At 48.5% G+C, this 15,434-nt stretch overlaps 1 protein-coding gene across 1 annotated transcript in view; it reads right to left on the reverse strand.

Annotated features, from left to right (window-relative positions):
- Positions 1-15,100, reverse strand: part of RIMS4 (regulating synaptic membrane exocytosis 4) — a 57,453-nt gene extending 42,353 nt beyond the window's left edge. The window contains exon 1 of the mRNA XM_074157362.1: positions 14,781-15,100. Within this exon, the coding sequence (XP_074013463.1) occupies positions 14,781-14,877 (97 nt within the window). The 5' untranslated portion in view covers positions 14,878-15,100. The remainder of the gene's footprint in view (positions 1-14,780) is intronic.
- Between the last annotated feature and the right edge of the window lie 334 nt (positions 15,101-15,434).

Genomic DNA, 15,434 nt, shown 5'->3' on the forward strand with positions numbered 1-15,434 from the left:
AGGTCACTAAATCTTTTACAATGTCTAAACCTTGTAAGATGTACTCGTATCAAGATGTTAAGCTTCCCCCATCGCCCCCCTCCCTCCCCTTACAAACTGAAATAAAAGGCTGAGAATCTTTCCTGACATAGTAGTTTTTAGCATTAGAGCTGGCAAAATACAGTTTTCAAACCATTTACTGAATATCAGAGGCCAAATACTGCTTTAATCTACATGACTGACACTTGCAGAACACTTTTGTATTGGTCAACCCATACATAAAAGCACATTCTTAGCAAAGCTGATAGATGGCTTGGAAATTATTAATGAACATTTTGATCCGTGAAACATTTTCAGGTCATCATGCTGTCACACCTTCAGGATTCGCTTCCCTCCCCGACATTTTTCATGCAGTTAATACCCTGTATGGGCCACCTTTGGAAACCCATTCTTAAGGCTCTAGGGGAAAGGTGTTTAAGGGAATAAGCAGTTTTCTAGATTTCAGGAAATTAAATGAAATTATGGCCCGAAATAAGACTTCCTGATTTTCACAGTCAATCTGTCCCACAAGCTTGCTGTCTCTCTGCAGCAGATGGCTGCAGTGAACAGACTGTGAAAACAGAGAGTCAAATTCACCAACTAAAATGGACTGTGGATAATTTGCCTGGTATTATTCCTAGAGCAGCAAGCCAAATTTTGCTTCAACCGACCATGCAATATTTCATAGAGCTCTCTAGTAGGTAAGCCAGGCAGTACTGAGACAGAAATAGAAAAATAGTGAAATGGGGCCGACACAATGCCAGGTTTGGAGGCATTTGGCCTGGGTTGGGTCTTGAGAAAAACTGAGTTTAGGATGCAATAGCCGCCTCCTGTCCAGGAGCAGTAAGAGTGTTTCTGCAGACACAGAGCAGACAGGTCACAGCAACAGACCTACTCTGTTACTAGGCAGAAGCCAGGAATTCAGCGGAAACAGATAAAAAAAACAAGTTTATAGAAAGATAACTTGGGACTCTGGCATGGCTCAAAGCACAGCCCTGGGCAGAACGGGAGAGCTGAGAATTATTGTTGTAAAAGAGTCCAGAAGTGGGTTCTGAGGAACAGAAATGATCAAAAGACAAGTTCTGCTCCCTCCCCTATTCCCAACCTGCGCTTTCTCAAGTCTCCCTCTTATTCTCTCAGTCTCTTCAAGTGAAATACTTTAGACCAGAGGTTAAAATCACAAGCCTGAGTTTTATCATACATGACCTTTTATGCTGCAGCACAGCTGTGTGAGAAATAGCCTTGCTGTGCACCCACATATCTAGTTTGCACATCCATCACTTATGCACATTGGGTAGGCAAATTGTTAGTTAAATGACTGCCTCTTTACTCAAGCAATTTTCAGAACCTACACACGCACAGTAACTAAACCAAGATCTCTCTCCTGCTCTTAAAAAGTACAAGGCAGAAGTGAAAAATGTGCAGTGGAGGAAGGGCCATGGGCTGCCTCACAGAAAACATATTTACCTTTATTACTTCTTGCCAAAGCTCTAGCTTATCAATAAAATATTGAGAACAGCTTTCTCTGTGTCAATGGAAAGGAGCCAATAAACATGCGTTGCCTGCACAGTGAAAAAAAAAAACAAAACATGATGCTAATTTTGGAAAACATCACCTAGAGGAAATACAGAAAGAAAAGGGGGAAAAAATACAGAAGGAATACTGAGAATCCTAGTGGGACGTTATTACTGCAGTGTAAAATATCAAAGTATCTACAGGCGGAAACCATTGATCAAGACACGAATGAAACCAGAGATAGCCTTGGATGAAACTGTACCCAAAGACCTCAGGCTGTTGTCCAAAACCAGCCCCACAGGCAGCAGTGCCCGAAGCAGCTGATGGCTCCTGCCAAGGCAGTGGAGGAGGGAGCAGGGCGCTACGGGGCTCCAGATGGACATCAACGTGAATCATTCTCCAGGCTGAAAGGATGGGACCTGAAACAAGACTGGAGCGTCTTCATGAATTGAGTGATCTTGGAGCCGCCTGGCAAAGAGCTGTGAGATAGAGGAGTGCGGGTGCCTGTGATGCCAGGTATGAAGCAGCCGTTGCATTGAGCTGTCTGATCAGAGAGAAAAAGCTCCTAAAAAGTAGCACAGCAGAAAGCAAAAAGAGGTGCCTTTAAGCTGAATTATGCGAGAGTTGCTATGCTAAAAGCAGGAATACCTGCCTTATTTAAGAGAGAGTACCTCTTCCACCCTCAGCCCCATAACTACGAGCCTTCACTGAAGAAATCCATATGATCGGTACCTAAAGGCCCCAGATGGAGGAAGAATGTGCAACGATGACAGCATGCACTGACACCGCAGTACAAGAACGAGTGTCATGGGATGCTAACGTTACCATGGAAATGTCCTCATACCGCGTAACATTTTGACACTGCCTGTTTTCTGTGAAGCAGCAACGGTGTGGCAGCCTGCAAAGCCTGCATGAAACGGCTGTTAGAGATTCGCCACGGTTATTACTGAAGCCGGCAGCCAATTCAAACTGTCTGGGTATTGGATTTTGACCAATCTGGCAGCTCCGCTTTCTAAAGTGCACGAGGAAGCTTTTAACAGAAACAGTTCCATAAATCACCCTGATTTAATATGCACTGTCTGCCAGGCTGAGCACTGGCCTGCGTGCCTGCTTTCGGCATTGCTTGCCCTGCTTTCCAGACCAGCATCTCCAATGTTCCTTCATCAACTTGCTTGAATCGGCGAACCCAAGGCAGAGTCTGCTCCTCCGCTCAAGCTGCCTTTGCACGATGAGAGCACCAGTCTCAGCGCCACACTCCCAGGGTGATTTTCTGAGCTGCTGAAGGCAAGTACTGCCCCAATTCCCATTCACTTTCAACAAATACTAGAGACCAAAACTCCCAGGCATTTTTGAAAATGCCCAATTTTGCATATTTAATATTTAAAACAAGCACAGACTGCTGTCAAAACTATGTTCATTGCAGAAAGATTGGTTTTATCTCAAGACACAACAAGGAATACTACCTGACCTTTTCCTGCCTACTTACATTGAAACAAAAATTCCACATCTGGAAGGGATGCAACATGTGATGTGATTCACAAAGGCAGCTGTATGGGGATCAACCCACAAAAAAATGTGGGTTTTTTTGACAAATGCACCAAAATCACCATTGAAATGTAACACCGTGTGACAGTGACACAGGTTGTGACAGCAATTCCTGCAATTCCTTTTGGTTTGGGTGGACCTAGGGGGAAGCAGAATACCGTCAAGCCTCAAAAGTTAGTCTGGACCACTATCCAACTTTATCATAAGTTTAATTAAAACTACTATAAAGGCCGAAGAACTGCTGTAGAGCAATCGCTCTAATCCCACAGGTCACTGGTGAGATTTTTATGGCAGTCTTCAGCCAGAGGGACGGCAGTGTGAACTGAACACAAGGGACAAAGAAAGCTGCTGGGTCTGATTCGTCACGATACCACCCTCCAGAAGTGAACCTGAAAGTCTAACAGGTGTCAGAAAGAGGAAAAGCCTTCTCATTTATTTTCCTGACAATCTGATTAAACCCCAAATACAGATATAAAACAGCAACCTTAAAACCTTGAATCAAATTTTCCTAACTTTTCACTACTGCTGTGATGTCACACATCTAGTACAAGAAAGGAAAGGTAAATAGTAAAAATAAAAGAGAAAAAATCACCCACCCACACAATCCTTCCAGGATGCTGAGAAGTGCTAAACAGGGAGCTGGATTTTCAACAAAAAAAAATATCTTAATCTTCTTAGACATCTTGGCTGCAACACAGTTAACGTTTTCCATCCACGTGGCAGGATACATTCCCTGCTAACTGTAAATACACATACTGCTGGTGGGCAGCTGGCAAGAGTCCCACACCACTGGGAAACTGTCACCACTGGGAAACTGTCACCACTGGGAAACTGTCACCACTGGGAAACGTCAGTCTCATCCATACTGCCCATGGAGCCAAGCGAGGGACAGGCTGTGCCCACACACCCAGTGTCAGTGACACCTGTCCCACACACCTGTCCATTGGTAACACTGCTGTTCCCTTGCCAAGGTGGGTCATCCCACAGGTCTGACCCCACCAAACGGCTGAGCTGCTGCACCGAGGAGGTCAGCTCCAGAGAGGGACACAATCACAGGAGGGACACTATAACCTCTTAGATCAGATCTGTCACCAATGTGAAGTACCATTAACCCCAGTTACCTTTATTCTAGCTACTAACTGTGAATGACCCTTCAACAGTCCCTTGAACCTCATTGCAAAATGAGGCAATGAGAAGGTGCCTGAAAAAACAGGCCACTCCAGATGCACCGAAAGCAAAGGTTTCCAAGGATGCTGCGCTTCACCCACGGATCCTCAGTTACACAGGATCTCCTCCAGCTGCCAAAATCATCCACATAACGATGTAGTATTTCTGGAGCCTGGTGGAAAAAGCACCTTATCAAGGGCATTTACCCCACCTCCCAACGCCACAAACATCCCAGCAGCACGAGTCTTGCTAAACAATAGACACAGAATTCAAGGTGATACCAAGGGGATAAAATAGCTCACCCCTCCAAATCAGAATCAGAATCAGAATCGTAGTGGTTGGAAGGGACCTCAGAGATCATTGAGTCCAACCAACAGTAAAAAAAAAAAACAAACAAAAAAAACAAAAAAAAAACAAAAAAAAAAAAACCACCACCCACCACCTGAACACACAACAACAACAACCAAACCAAAAACCATCACCCACCCACACAGCACCCCACCACAAACCAGTAATCTTGGACACTAGAGCATGCCCTGAAGAACCATGTCTACACGTTTCTTAAATACCTCCAGGGATGGTGACTCCACCACCTCCCTGGGCAGCCCATTCCAATGCCTGATAACCCTTTCAGTAAAGAAATGTTTCCTAATATCCAACCTGAACTTCCCCTGGCGCAACTTGAAGCCATTACCCCTTGTCCTATCATCTGTGACTTGGGAGAAGAGACCGACCCCCGTCCCTCTACAGCCTCCTTTCAGGTACTTGTACAGAACAATAAGGTCTCCCCTCAGTCTCCTCTTCCCCAGACTGAACAACCCCAGCTCCCTCAGCCTCTCCTCATAAGACTTGTGCTCCAGACCCCTCAACAGCTTCGTTGCCCTTCTCTGGACCCGCTCCAGCACCTCAATGTCCCTCTTGTGGTAGGGGGCCCAAAACTGGACACAGTACTCGAGGTGGGGTCTCACCAGTGCCGAGTACAGGGGGACAATCACCTCTCGGTCCCTACTTGCCACACTGTTCTTGATACAGGCCAGGATGCTGTTGGCCTTCTTAGCCACCTGGGCACACTGCCGGCTCATGTTCAGCCGACAGTCGACCAACACCCCCAGGTCCTTTTCTGCCAGGCAGCTCCAGCCACTCTGCCCCCAGCCTATAGCGCTGCCTGGGGTTGTTGTGACCGAAGTGCAGGACCTGGCACTTGGCCTTGTTAAACCTCATCCCGTTGGTCTTGGCCCATCGATCCAGCCTGTCGAGATCTCTCTGCAGAGCCTCTCTACCCTCCAGCAGATCAACACTGCCACCCAGCTTGGTGTCGTCTGCGAACTTACTGAGGGTGCACTCGATCCCCTCGTCCAGATCATTGATAAAGATGTTGAAGAGAATTGGCCCCAGTACCGAGCCCTGCGGGACACCACTCGTGACTGGACGCCAGCTGGATTTAACTCCATTCACCACCACTCTCTGGGTCCGGCCCTCCAGCCAGTTTTTAACCCAGCAGAGGGTATTCCCATCCAAGCCATGGGCAGCCAGTTTCTCCAGGAGGATACTGTGGGAGACTGTATCAAAGGCTTTGCTGAAGTCCAGATAAACAACGTCCACTGCCTTTCCTTCATCCAGCAAGCGGGTCACTTTGTCATAGAAGGAGATCAGGTTTGTCAAGCAGGACCTGCCCCTCGTGAACCCGTGCTGGCTGGGCCAGATCGCATGGGTGTCCCTCATGCGTTGCATGATGGCACCCAGGATGATCTGCTCCATGATCTTCCCAGGCACCGAGGTCAGACTGACAGGCCTGTAGTTCTCTGGATCATCCTTCCGGCCCTTCTTGTGGATGGGCATCACATTTGCCAGACGCCAGTCGGCCGGGACCTCCCCAGTTTGCCAGGACTGCTGGTAAATGATGGAGAGTGGCTCCGCAAGCACTTCTGCCAGTTCCCTCAGTACCCTCGGGTGGATCTCATCTGGTCCCATAGACTTGTTTGCATCTAGGTGTTGGAGCAGGTCCCTCACCACCTCCCTTTGAATTGCAGGGGCTTCACTCTGCTCCCCGCCCCTGCCTGCTAGTTCAGGGGATCAATATAAGGAAAATCAATAAAGGCACATATGAAAAGCAGTAACTTCAAAATGCTGAAAAAATGAAATGCACAAATGGCGGCAAGGGAACGAGCAGCCAAGGCAGCAGTTCTGCAGAGAACGATCTGGAAAGCGGCACGGATCATACCCCATATGTGAGTCAGGAGTGGGGACACTCCTGCAAAGCACCGTATGTATTTATAGGAACACTGCACATACTGTGGGAGATGGTTATTCCTCCCTCCCAGGAGCCAGAGCCCTGTCCGCACCGCTCCTCCTGCAAGATCCCAAGTCTGGCAACAAGGCCAACACGGTGCTTGTTTTCCAAGCTGTATGCAAAGAATTCATTCAGGCTTCTTGGTCCAAAAAGCAAAAGGAGGGGCTGGGATGCCAGGCAGTGATGGTCATGATTACGGTCATTTCCTGGCTTGGGATTATCATCATAGGGAAGAACCGTTCTGTGATGTGAAGAGTTGCTCTGAAGCCAGCAGCGATCAATTGTTTCCCATGTGGCTGGGAGCAAGACAGTAGTATTTGCTTAATTTCCATGCAGATTTAAGCAATATTTTAGGTTAGTTACTTGGAGAGCAGACACAAGCGACTCCTCAGGACCCCTTCTACCTCCACATTTCTAAGAATAAGGACATGCAGACATTAGCACGAATTCTTCTTACCCATAAAACAGTTTTGAGAAAAATGTGACATTTATCTCTGTACATGCTGCACTCTCCAAATTGTTGACCACTCAAACGTTTTAGACTGACTTCTGAAAGGCTGTACAAGTTCTTTGTGTATTACAGTGACAGAAGTGATACAGTGATATAAGGTGATGTAATACTCCAATGGCACAAAGCTGAACAATTACCTGCCACGGTGATTTAACTGCGGCTGGATTTGGTTGTAAGACAGGGCTGCAGAGCTTTGCTGTATTCCTGTGTGAAGTTAGGCTCTACCTGGGCTTCCCAGCCTTTACATGTGTGCTGTTTCCCAAAAGCAAAGCCAAAGAGAAAACTTAAATGCAGATCCCAAGGCAAGCAGGGTTTGACAGCAAAATCAGAGCGCACCTAATTTGTGCATGTCATCAGCAGATGATTTAAGCAACGGCACCTGCTGAGGCATCGTTTGTGTTGCAGGATCCCCATCATGATACCTGTTCTCATACAGTAGAGCATGGTTTTCACACCCTCTCCCAGAAAATAAAGCCAAACCTCAAAGGAACATCCCTTGGATAGATGGATATTCAAATTGCATTGAGCAGTTCCGCAGAAGACCAGAAACCCTTATTCAAATATGCTAAGGGTGCTTCACGACAGACATTTGTGGGGAAGAGAGGAGACGATGGCAGGGCTGAGGAGCCTGCGAGAGCCAGGTCTCACTGCCCCACTAAAACAAATTAGCAACTTGCAGACCTTTTCCTAAATTAAAATCTTCACATTTCTAATCTTAACTGAAGTCACTCAAATGCGAGCAGATAGTGCTTCGGAAAATAATTGCAGAGATAAATTATTCCTCAAAACAACTACTTCAATCAAACTTAATTCTTCCCTACACAAAGCAGATACACACATTCTGTCAAACAGAAATGCTGAAGCGAAGTAGTTACAGCATTTCACAACTTGTCCTGATGTAGGAATCTGACAGAGTAAAGATAATTTTTTTAGCCTGGAGAACAGAGTGCTTTTGAATTAATAAATGTTGCATTAGAATTAATTTAACACGAAATAGCAGCAGTAAGGAAACAGTCTCTCCTAGACAGAAAGCTTTCCAGGGACAGCCTCTTCTATTTGGAAGTAAATTGACACCAAAATAAGAGAAAGAGCTATCCTTCCCCTGCGGCTGGCAGGGGCCACGTATAACCAGCCCTCTACAGCTCCTGCACACGTGGCTGGAACGTAACATCCTCCGAACACCTGTAACACACGTCAGGCTAGATTCAGTCCCCTTCGAGGGAAGGAAACAATACTGTGCTTCCCCATGACTGCAAGTGTGGGCTGCTATAAGCAGTGCTCAGGGGACACCATCATGCCACCATAAGGAGGCCCACAACCTCATCCATGCTCCCTCTCCCCAGTAAATCCACACCCGATGACCACCAAGGAAATGTCCACACAGCCCTTGGTGGCACAGTGCTTGAGATCCCCGGGTTAGCTGCTACCTCTCTTCTCCCCCATCGTACATCACTTAAAGCAACTCCTCAGCCTACATCCAGCACCAGGTGGACATTCCAGGTTGGGGCATGCTCGAGGCTCTGTCGGGGTGCCCAGCGGGAGAGGGGAGTAGGTGCAGCTGGTGGCCCGGGAAGGCTGCCCGTCACACTGAGCACTGACCGATACCACGTCATCCTCCCCCTGCGCTCTCCCATCTGTCTCACTGTACCCATCTGGTGGGTTTTGCCACAGAATGTAAGCTCTTTGGGACAGAGACTGCCACTTTGCTTTGCGTTTCTACCAGCACAGCATGAACTTGGCTGAGGACTACGGCTCTCACAGGTGGCCACATCACCAAGAGCAACACGAATGAGAACAAGGTTTCAAATCTCTTGTTCCTAAGTGCTGACTCGTTCACAGGGCTCCTGCTCTCACCTGGTCTCACACAGCCACAGGAGAAGACAAAAGCCACCCTCTGCAATTGCAGTCTACCGATCACATATGCAGGTAACAGATCCAGAGAGCAGAAAGCTGCCTCTGGTGCCCAGGAGATGTAAGGAACAGCACGGCTTACTCAGCTCTGCACCAGCGAGGCACATCTGCTGTGTAAGAGTCAGTCGTTGCATTTATGATCTGGATTAACTCATGACCAGGTGCGAGATCACCAACCCCTGCAGGTACTACCTGCAGCATCTTCTTTCAGGCTATCAGTCCATTTCATACCACTTCCTCTGATGAAAGACTGATTTGACAACCCTCCTAAAATTGTTCTGCATTTTAATCCATTTATAAAACAAACACCTGCTTACCTAGAGCCACAACATGCCCAGCAGGGAGAGGCATTTTTTCCAATCTCTAGAATAACCTATGGCCAAGGATACACCCCTGACTGTGCAAGAAGAGGGAAAACTCATGGCTTCAGCTGCCTCCTGCACCAGCCAGGAGAGCTGGCGAAGTTCACAGCAGGGATTAGGCAACAGGCAAACTCCCTACGTACTTGTATATTCCAAGACTGATTCAGATTTGTCCCGCAGCATCCCTGGGGTAATGCAGATGAGCCCTTGAGTTTGCCTTCGCAGGGTTAAAGGGATGAACTATCATTTAATTTGTAAAAGATTAATAGGAAAAACAGTTAACAATCCAGCTGTGTGAAGAATTTCCCTTGTCCGCTGTATCTTTGCCACGTGAACATGGTTACCTACCAAATAACTAACAAAACTGGTTAAAGGCTTACAAAACTTTAAAGGTAAGTTTGGATGAAGCGGAAAGAAACTAAACACCAAAAGGACTTAACACACTTGATACATATACTTTTTAAAAATCTACAGATTGACTAGTTAAAAAGACTTGAATCATCATTTTCTTTAAAAATCATATGTACCCAAATTCGATACAGCACTGCAATTGAGAAATATCCATGGCAACATGAAAACACACATAGGGGTCTCTCTATTTAATAACTTTGTGACGCTTTAATGTTCAAAATGATAGAGAAGTTTAATGTTTAAAATTATAGAGGAGTTCAATAGATAAAACCCAGACAAAAGAGTATTCTAAACTAAACTACACGTTCCCAGCACAGTCTTCCATCCCAATGTTTTTATCAATCCATTAAATTAATATTTCACATAGCTTCTCTTCAAAGCAATTGATCGTAACACAGTGCATCTGCCAGGACTCGATAGTGTGCGAGAGCAGCAGCCTAGGCTGAATTTTATCTCTAACTCAACTCTTTTCTGAAAGAGCAGCTGACACAAGGAAGGCTTACCGTCAGTATCTAGGAGACATTTTGACTTTGGAAACCATTTTCTCTCTGCCAGACACTTGGTTCCAGGTGGCTGAGACGCAATTTCACCCTGCCATCTCGCAGCCAGGGCAGAGGTCTGCCAAGCTGGACAGTCTCTGTGCTGGAGTCCTGACCCATGGGACCCTTACACGTCCCTCGCAGCTATTTGGTACCTTCCCCTGCTTCCTGATCAAACCCTCCCTGCCCTCCACACTCGCATGGGTACAGGATCCCTGTAAGGAATATGCTTTTCCCCTTCTGCAGATGCTCAAGCGGTACCTGGACTTCAGGGCAGTTGCATTTGCAGCATGACCCACGGCCAGTCTCCCAAACACCCAAGTCTGCATCCCTGTCAGGGCACACCTCAGATGCCTTCTGCCAGTGCAAGAGGGTGTCCTTCCCGAGGAAACCAGGACATAGGATGACACAGAAAGGAACTGGAGCATGCCTGCATCTCGCCCACTTAGGCCATAGCACAGCTGGAGCACACACCCAGGCCTCAGAGTGCTCCTGGATCCTGCATTTAGGCACAGTGGCTTAAGGAAATCCCACCCTCTGCAGTGTTTTTTGGTATTTCCCTACCCATTGTTTCTCTAGGTGTAGTCCTTGTCCTCTGCAGTACACAAGAGTCCTCACCTGGAAGCTCTCACCTCTTCAGAGCTGAGGACTGCTTCTGGCTTCCTGACTCCCAGCAGGTCCACCATTACACTGACTGTCCCGGCTACTAAAACCACCTCCTCTCTCCTGCCCAAAGCTTGCTGGGTTTTGCTTGTGCAGCTCCGAGTCAGTTGCTGCTGCTCTCTACCAAAACCTCACTTTTTGTTCTGCTTTTGCAAATTTTCCAAACTCCATGCATGGAGTAAGCTGGTTCTCCTCCACACCAGCAAACACATCCCCATTAACCTTAAGGACATCCCTGATCCTGGACTGGACAAGGCTGCGCTAAGGCCCCTGTCAGTCAAAGGTGGATTTCACGTACCCACATTCTGTGATCCTGTGGTTTTAATTGTGAACTGCACCCAGGACTCACAGAGCAGGTCCCCACAGCCATCATGGATCCTCAACACCCCATTAATGACCCACACATACTTGCCACTTAGCAGTTTGGTCCCTTCCGACGTGTCGCCACACGAATACCAGCATACCCAACGGCTAAGTCCAGCCAAGACCAAGCCTACGGCAGATTCTCAGGACAGCTAAGATTTGTGTTCACGCTGTTAGAAACAGGCACTGGTTTAATGCTCATCTTTCTAGAAACATGCCCACAAACAGCACATGATTGTCTTTTACCTCTTTTTAGTCTACTACTCCATAACTGAAAAATTATCAGAGCTCAGGGCCAACATTTGCATAAGTTAAACCAACAATTATGATGATAACCGCAGTTTCAAAATCCTTAACTTCCCCGACATTGCTGGGGACCTCAATGGAGCGAAGATAGCAGCACTTGGCCAGCAGGAAGGACAGCAAGACTACCACGCTGAGATCAAAAGAGTTATTAACCTGGAGTCCTTACACTATTGAGCGCAGACAGTAATTTCTGTTATTTCAAAGCCCCGCTGCAGCTTACTGATGAGCAGAGCTCCCCGTTTGCTCAGAGCACCCTCTTTGTACATGCAGCTGAGGAATGAAAAGGGTATTTCAACACAGGAGTGCAAGTCCATATCCACCTCTTTGGAGGGACAGGCACGTGGCATTATTTGCCAGAGGCCACATCTGAAACTCAGCCACCCTCACTAGGGGATGATTAGCTCTGGAAGCACTCAGAAGAGATCCAGTTTCTTGCTCCAAGTCCTGTTGCTACCCTGCCTATGCTGGCCTCCTGCTTCTGCGCACGAAGATGTAAGTGGGCACCATCTGCATCCACTTCATGGCCGAGAATTCGGTGCGGACACCCCCGGTGCCGTGGCAGGCAGAAGAGTTGTGGAAGATGAGAAGAGTCTTCTCACCTAATGTCCAGAAGGTGAACAGTAAAGAAGAACAAAAAGGCCAAGGCAGAAAGCGAAATATTCTATAAGTAAGAAATAAGGCATTTTTCCAGAACTAAAGTGGGAAATACTGGAACCCAGAGGTATCATTAGCGCTGGCCAAACGGGGATAGCTACGTTTGCACATCACCACGGCTCTCAGCACAGGCACTCCTGCAAATTCCCTTTCACACTCCTTTAATCTGGCCCACCCGTAGTAAGTTAAATGAAACACCTCAAGAATTTCTCTCGTTTGCAGATTCGAGCTTTCATGAGGCAGTTTTCCCTTTTCAGAGGAAAATGTCAATTTTCCTTTAAGCTTGGCCATTTATCAGCTTCTCTCCTTTTTCCATAGGATGACTATTCTCTTAAAGATGTGGTTCTCCGCTTCAGACAAAATGGATGATGTGTCTGTTTGAAAGAAGATTGTTTACTTTGTCAATGCTCATGGGATCATTTTTTTTTCCCCTGCCATCTCCTATGGAGAAAGTGCAGTATTCATCTCCCTGAATGGGCTATCAAGATCTATTTTTTTGACAGAAATCACGCTGCAACCAAAACTGGTCAGAATCTCCCTCAGTTTCAGAAGCGTGCATGGGTATGAATAATACAGAACCTTATCTGGCGCAATTTCAGCATTTCTTTTATCATTCCTCTTTCATAACATTTATTTTCTTGAGAAAATTATACGCTTGTAGTTTTAACGCAAAAAAAAAAAATACAAAGCAGCACACAGTCTTTCTTTCTGTTTGCTCAGACATGTCTGAATACACACTCCTGGGCACAAAACACAGGAGCAATACTGTAATGTCCCCACTGGACTGAATGTTACTCCAAGCAGCTTTACTAACGAGACTAACTCAGGCAGGCGAGAGCCACTAATAAGCTGCTGGAGAATGAGGTCTTAATTGCAGATTTGTTTAATTCAGAGACAAGTACTTGTGTTGTATTAAGAGCAGCCTATTAACATTCATGCATGAGCATTCAGTAAGCGCTAAGAAATACAATTTAGCACAAAACCATTTTTATAAGCACTGGAAGAGGAAGCATTCAGTAAAAGTGTCACCCTGCTCTGAGCAAGAGGGGTCGGACACCAGGGAATGAAACACTGTTCAAGGCATTGTGTCGGGTTCTCGTACTTGAGCATGTCTCGCTATCAATCATTTCTGAAGCAACAGCGCCGAGACTTCCCAAAGCTCCCGTTATTGTCTTGTACACTCCCCAGCATCCAAACCAAACGTGAAGCGCAAATAAATCATCAGCAAAATTGTGAGAACAAAATCTAAAAAAAACACAAACAAAAAAAACCCAACAAAAAAACAAACCCAACCATCCATTGGAGGATATAATCTGCCTGACACCCCTGCACAACGCTGATGACAATCCTAGGTTAATCACACAGATGATGAATTTATTCTTACGTCAATTCCTTTAAAAACAACAGCGTTACAGGTGTAGCAGCTAGCGGGCTGATCTGCCCGTATATTCCAGCTGGCATCTGCACATCTCAGGGATGAGCCGCTAGACAAAGGAGCATGCCGGCATTTTGAAGGATGCAACCATGACAGCCAGTGTTAACACAGGCCGTAGTTACCAACTTTCATTGTTCGCCACTCAGAAGATCCACTTACAGGTTTGGTCTCCGGTACAGGGTGTACTGTGAAAAACATCCCTCCATTATAAGTGAGCGGCCGGGAAGGGACAAAGTGCTGATACACGGCTCTCCATCCGCTCCCTCATCCGTCCTCCTCCCTTCCCTGCCCACGCAGCTGCCGAGCTGCCCTCTCCTCCCAGCACCTTCTCCAGCACCCAGCGCCCTTCCTCTCCCGATCAAACCCGTTTCTTTCCTACTTTTCCTTACCAGTGGCCCTCTTTGTGAAGCTTGGTCTTATTTTATGTCAATTGCCAACTCTTTAAGGCCAGAAAGGTCTTTAAGAAGAGGGGAAAAATCACTGCATCCATCCTGAAAGGTTTTTGTGTGTGTTTTGTGATGTACTTCACCCTCGTTTAAACGCAGCCCCTTTTATTCCCCTCTCTGAAAGCAGCATGGAGCTAATGACCCCTCAGGACAATTAACCAGAGAGTTTGGTGTGTAAATCAGTGGCAGGCTGGACACCAGGTTCAGCTGAATGGACGCCTTCTCCCAGCTGGGCAGGAGAGGATGACAGCCACCTCAGCCGCTCCATCTGCACCCACCCCGGGCTGGCTATTGAGGAGGAACGGGAGCGCCTTCCATCGCCATGAACAAATCCCCACTTTCAATCTCTTCAAGCTCCCCTGCACAAATCCCTCATCACCCTGGCCGCCGGGGGCCCCCAACACCCCAAACCCACGGCTGACATACCACAAACCCACCCGCTCCTGCCCACACCGTCTCCCCTGGCTCCGACAGCACCCGTGGGTGGTCATGGACACACACTGGAAACCGGCCCCACCGACCCCCCCCCCGGGTCCCTCCCTGCTTTGGGGCCCCCCTACCCCTCCCTCCACGCACCCCCAGCCTCACAGGTGACCGAGACCCACCGGCCTTGGCCGCAGCCCACCCACCATCCCCCCGCGTACCCGCGTCCTCCTCGTCGAAGCTGTTCATGCAGGGGAAGTAGATGGCCAGGGCCTCGAAGGAGGCGGAGAGGCTGAGGCGGCTCTGCGACCGCTCCATGAAGAGCCCGGGTCCGGGGGCGCCGCCGGGGGCCTCGCCCGCCGCCGCCGGCGGCTTGGCCAGTTTGGCCGCCCCATTCTTCACTCGGAGCACGGCCCGCGGCGTCTTGGCGGCGGCGGGGGCCGCGGTGAGGCGGCGGCGGAGCTGAGGCGAGGCGAAGCGGGAGCGCGGAGCCGAGCCGAGCGCAGGCACCTGCTGCCGCCCGGCGCTCTGGGCGCCGCCCCGCTCCGCCGCCCCGCCTCACGGCCGCCAGCACCGCCCGCCGGGGAGGGACGGGCCGCGGCGGGCACCGGCGCTGGAGCCGGGGAGAACGGAGAGTCGGGGGCTGCTCGCCCCCGCCGCCATCTTCCTGAGGGGGGCCACCGGGCAAGCGGGACCGGCTTCCCCACGCGGCTCCTCACACGGCCCCCGGCCTTGTGTGTGACCCCCCCAAAATCACCTTGAGACTTTCAGGAGGTTTCTTCCAAAATGGGGGCCAGAGATAAGCGACACCGGTGTAATTTAAGGAGCTGTCCGCCCCCCCCCACCCCCCCGGCCCCACGGTCAACCATCTTGGG

The sequence above is a fragment of the Numenius arquata genome, chromosome 12 (genome assembly GCF_964106895.1).
Source record: "Numenius arquata chromosome 12, bNumArq3.hap1.1, whole genome shotgun sequence".
Classification (NCBI taxonomy): Eukaryota; Metazoa; Chordata; class Aves; order Charadriiformes; family Scolopacidae; genus Numenius; species Numenius arquata.